This window comes from Sapajus apella, unplaced genomic scaffold (genome assembly GCF_009761245.1).
Source record: "Sapajus apella isolate SASKATOON/1434 unplaced genomic scaffold, GSC_monkey_1.0 scaffold5377, whole genome shotgun sequence".
Taxonomy (NCBI): domain Eukaryota; kingdom Metazoa; phylum Chordata; class Mammalia; order Primates; family Cebidae; genus Sapajus; species Sapajus apella.
Genome location: NW_022442301.1, coordinates 1 through 4602, shown reverse-complemented (window position 1 = coordinate 4602; position 4602 = coordinate 1). Strand labels below are relative to the sequence as shown.

Below are 4602 nucleotides of genomic sequence, written 5' to 3'. Positions count from 1 at the left end.
GAGGTCTCCCTCACCGCAGACTCGCGGAAGAGTCAACTGATCTTCCCCCAGCCCAACTACGCTGACACGCTTATCAGCCAGGAGAGCTGTGAGAAAAAGGATTTTTTATCAGCACCTCAATCTCTACTCGAAGATGAAAGAGAAGAATCCTTTTCTCAGGTAATCAGTCTTTTCACAATATACATACAAGCTAGTTTGCTGAAATAATTCAGTTACTTGCTTCCACTGTTTACTATATCTATTTTGTTCCCCCAAATTTTCTTGTGGGTATAGTCAAGTTTTAGGAAGTGAGTCTTGGTGAATTACTTCTTGGTAGGTCTTAATGTTCACAGGCTGTAAGAGGAAGGAAAGGCTAGAATTGCTGTGCCATTCTAGCCTGAATGTAAACCAGGAGTTAATAGATTGTCAAAAGAGCACTGTATTAGTAACTTGGGTGTCTGGTTTTTCATACTTTCTTCTCCACCCCTGGGCAAATCATGTCATCCACCAGATCAACAATTTTTTCTTTGTTAAAAATATAAAGTTTGGAATTGATGCTTACTCAGGTCCCTTCTTTTAAAATATGACTTTTATTTTATATTTGAATTTGTGTATGAACAGTGAAACACCTTAGTTGGTTAGTTCTTTCTCACTTGGTCTTAATAAATTTCTTTCAGTTTGGCAGTGAAGTTGTTTTCCTTAAGCTGCATGTCCTTCCCTATCAAAAAAGATGGAAATGTAGAAATATACATTCTTTACAGTGTTTCAGGAGGTATGTCATGTTATATTGGCTTAGTTTTAAATATCACATTAGCCTCTAAGCTGTCTGTTCCTTGAAGAAGCAACAGATTTATCCTTTGCTCCATAATAAATTTGTAGAGTAATAGTAAACAGATTTATCTTCTTTGTTTTTTTTTATCTTTCTCATATGTGGGAACCATATTGCCTTTTAGTCTTTAAAATAATACATATCCTCAATATAGTTTTGCTTAAAGAAAAGATACAAATACAAAAATTTGTATCCTACAATTGCCCATAAAGATCTTCTTTGTTCTTCTCAAGGTTTCCTACTCACAGCAGCTGCTAGAAATGTTCCCAATCCCTCCTCACCCAATCCCAGTGCCCCTCTGACCAATTTTCTTTTTCCATTCCTCTTCCTATATTGGCTTTTAGTATGTTGGTTATGTATTTCATAACAGAAAATAATAAACCCACTAATATTCTATGTAACTGGTATCATTTTAAATTTTTATTTGGGAATTATCACACACTAATTGAAGCTTTTATTTAATGATACCATATCTCTCAAAGTGCTGTGATTCTTTATGTTGCATCTGATTAAGGAAAAATTTTCCGAGACAATGCGTTGTGTTGGTTACTACTATTACATATGAGTAAAATTGGAACTATGAGTAAAATTGGAACTCACTGTGGAATAATATGTCATAATATCTTTACTTGTAGGTGAATAATAAAGTAGAAACAGGAAAATAAAAGCAAAGTTATTTATACTGTGTGTAGTAACTCCACAAGAATAAATGCCTTATGCATAGATATGTAATGCATCATGATTGAAATGACAAATATATTATATTTATATTTCTGTAACTGGAAACCTACAGGGAAAGAGATTCTGGAACATGAAAGCTTATTTCTACTAGTTTCAGTTGTGCGTTTTGAAAAAACATCCTTACTGTCTCGATTTAAACAAAGAGAGCTTTTAGTACCCTGAGGGTCTGTGATTTCTCTCTCACTTCTAGGCATTGCCATGCTGTTTTCTCTCATATCCAGGCCTTTTCACTGATCCACTCCTCTCATGTTTCCTGAGAAAGCCTTTGCTAACCTCAAAGACCCAATTGAAGGCTCCACTAACCCCCTTGGCTTCTCCCATTATGACAATTATCTCAGTATGCTGCAATTCCATGTTTGCTTTTATATCCTTATAATCTCTGTGAAGGAAGTGACTGTGTCTACATTGCTCATCTTAAATCCACAGACTAACATATTGTCTGACACCTAATTGTGCGTTTGCTTAATGAATATTAAATAGCAACAAATATTGAGACTAAGTTATCTGGCTGCCAAGAACAAACTTAATGACATACAGTGTATAAATATGGCTAATATTTCTATGTGTTTCTTTTCTCTTTTTTTTCCTTGTCTCAGCTCTTGTAGAGTTAAGAGTATAGAGAGGGAAAGGTGAAAGATGAGGTGGCTATCTTATCAAATAACCCTGATAAATGTAGTAAGTATAACAATAAATACATGTTCAAGGTTCAGTGGTGGAAGAAAAAGTGACGGTCATGTCTTTTAGTAGTTGTGTTTGTCGTTAAGGCCAGTTCTTTGTTACTGTGTGTTTCTTAAACTGAACATTTCAAAACAGTAACTCCACTATGTTTGAAGCAAATATTGGTTGCAGTGAGGTTAGTGCATGGAGTCCCAAGAAAGATAACTTGAAGTCACACTGTACATCAATTCAATTATGTTGAATCAACACTAGTCCCCTTATCTTTGACAAGAAGGATTTCAGGTGTTGGATAATTCAAAAATAATAATTCGTGTTTGTCTGAGAGGATGCAGTAAACGGTTAGGCCTCTTAGTGTCGCTGTTGACCACTCAAGAAGGAGAATGCAGCTGGAGAGCGAGTTCACCATTTCCTTGCTCCTAAAATGCAAAGAGCCAGCAAATCAGACTCAGAAGATCCGGGGCAGCTGCCAACCTCACCCCTTAGTCAACCGTCTGTTTGACCTGTGAATTAGGCCCGCGAAAGACTTCATTTCTTGAGAAAATAAGATTGGAGTCCATCGTGGGAAACTGGAACAGAATTCAGAGAAAGCAATTCACCGCAAAGGAAATGACCAATTGCCTGAGTTTCCGAAATGGCAGAGGACTGGCCCTGCTGTGCGCGCTCCTGGGGACGCTGTGCAAAACAGGATCCGGGCAGATTCGCTACTCGGTGTCTGAGGAGCTAGATAAAGGTTCCTTCGTGGGCAACATCGCTAAGGACCTGGGGCTGGAGCCCCGAGAGCTGACGGAGCGCGGAGTCCGCATCGTCTCCAGAGGTAGGACGCAGCTTTTCTCTCTGAATCCGAGAAGCGGCAGCTTGGTCACCGCAGAGAGGATAGACCGGGAGGAGCTCTGTGCTCAGATCCCGCGGTGTCTGGTAAAATTTAACATCCTGGTTGAGGACAAATTGAAAATTTTTGAAGTAGAAATAGAAATTAAAGATATTAATGACAATGCTCCTAATTTTCTAACAGAGGAATTGGAAATAAAAATTGGTGAACTAACCATTCCTGGAACCCGATTTCCACTTAAAACTGCTTTTGACCCAGATGTGGGCATGAACTCCCTGCAGAACTACAAGCTTACCCCCAACGACTACTTCTCCCTGGCTGTGAATAGCGTCTCTGAGGAGGCCAAGTATCCAGAGCTCGTGCTGGATCGGGCCTTGGACCGTGAGAAAAAAGAAATTCACCAGCTTGTCCTGATTGCCTCTGATGGTGGTGACCCTGTCCACTCTGGTAACTTGCACATCCAAGTGGTAGTCCTGGATGCAAATGACAACCCACCAATGTTTACTCAACCTGAGTACCGTGTAAGTGTTTGGGAGAACGCGTCAGTGGGTACCTGGCTGCTTACGGTGAATGCCACCGACGCTGATGAGGGATTCAACGCTCAAGTGTCTTATATTCTAGATAAAATGCCTGGGAAAATCTCTGAGATTTTCCATCTCAACTCAGTGACTGGAGAAGTATCAATATTAAAAAGTCTAGATTATGAGGATACCATGTTCTATGAAATTAAAATTGAAGCACAGGATGGACCAGGTCTTCTTTCAAGAGCCAAGATTCTAGTCACGGTTCTGGATGTGAATGACAATGCTCCAGAAATTACCATCACTTCTCTAACAAGCTCAGTCCTCGAAGAAGGCACCGCTGGAAGAGAAATTGCACTTATTAATGTGCATGACCGAGATGCTGGACAGAATGGGCAAGTTGCAATTTCTGTCCTGGGAAATCTGCCATTTAAGTTAGAAAAATCAATAGACCAATATTACCGCTTAGTGACAGCCACATCCCTGGATCGTGAACAAATGTCAGAATATAATATCAGTCTGAGAGCCACAGATGGGGGAAGTCCGCCACTGTCCACGGAAACTCACGTCACCCTGCATGTGATTGACATCAATGACAACCCACCCACCTTCCCTCAGTTCTCCTACTCCGCTTACATTCCAGAAAACAACCCCAGAGGAGCCTCCATCTTCTCAGTGACAGCCCAGGACCCAGATAGCAACAACAACGCCCGCATCACTTATGCATTGATCGAGGACACCCTCCAGGGGGCGCACCTGTCCTCCTACGTCTCCATCAACTCCAACTCTGGCGTCCTGTACGCGCTGCGCTCCTTCGACTATGAGCAATTTAGAGACCTGAAGCTACTGGTGACAGCCAGCGACAGCGGGAACCCTCCACTCAGCAGCAACGTGTCGCTGAGCCTGTTCGTGCTGGACCAGAACGACAATGCGCCCGAAATCCTGTACCCCGCCCTCCCCACAGACGGTTCCACCGGAGTGGAGCTGGCGCCCCGCTCCGCAGAGCCCGGCTACCTGGTGACCAA

General features: G+C 41.6%; 1 protein-coding gene across 1 annotated transcript; it reads left to right on the top strand.

The window, feature by feature from the left end:
- Positions 1–6: 6 nt before the first annotated feature.
- Positions 7–4597, top strand: LOC116547896 (protocadherin gamma-A3; the record flags this gene model as incomplete). Its single annotated transcript, XM_032273658.1, has 1 exon — positions 7–4597. A coding segment is annotated over exon 1 (1764 nt), but the record flags the coding sequence as incomplete, so codon positions are not given.
- Between the last annotated feature and the right edge of the window lie 5 nt (positions 4598–4602).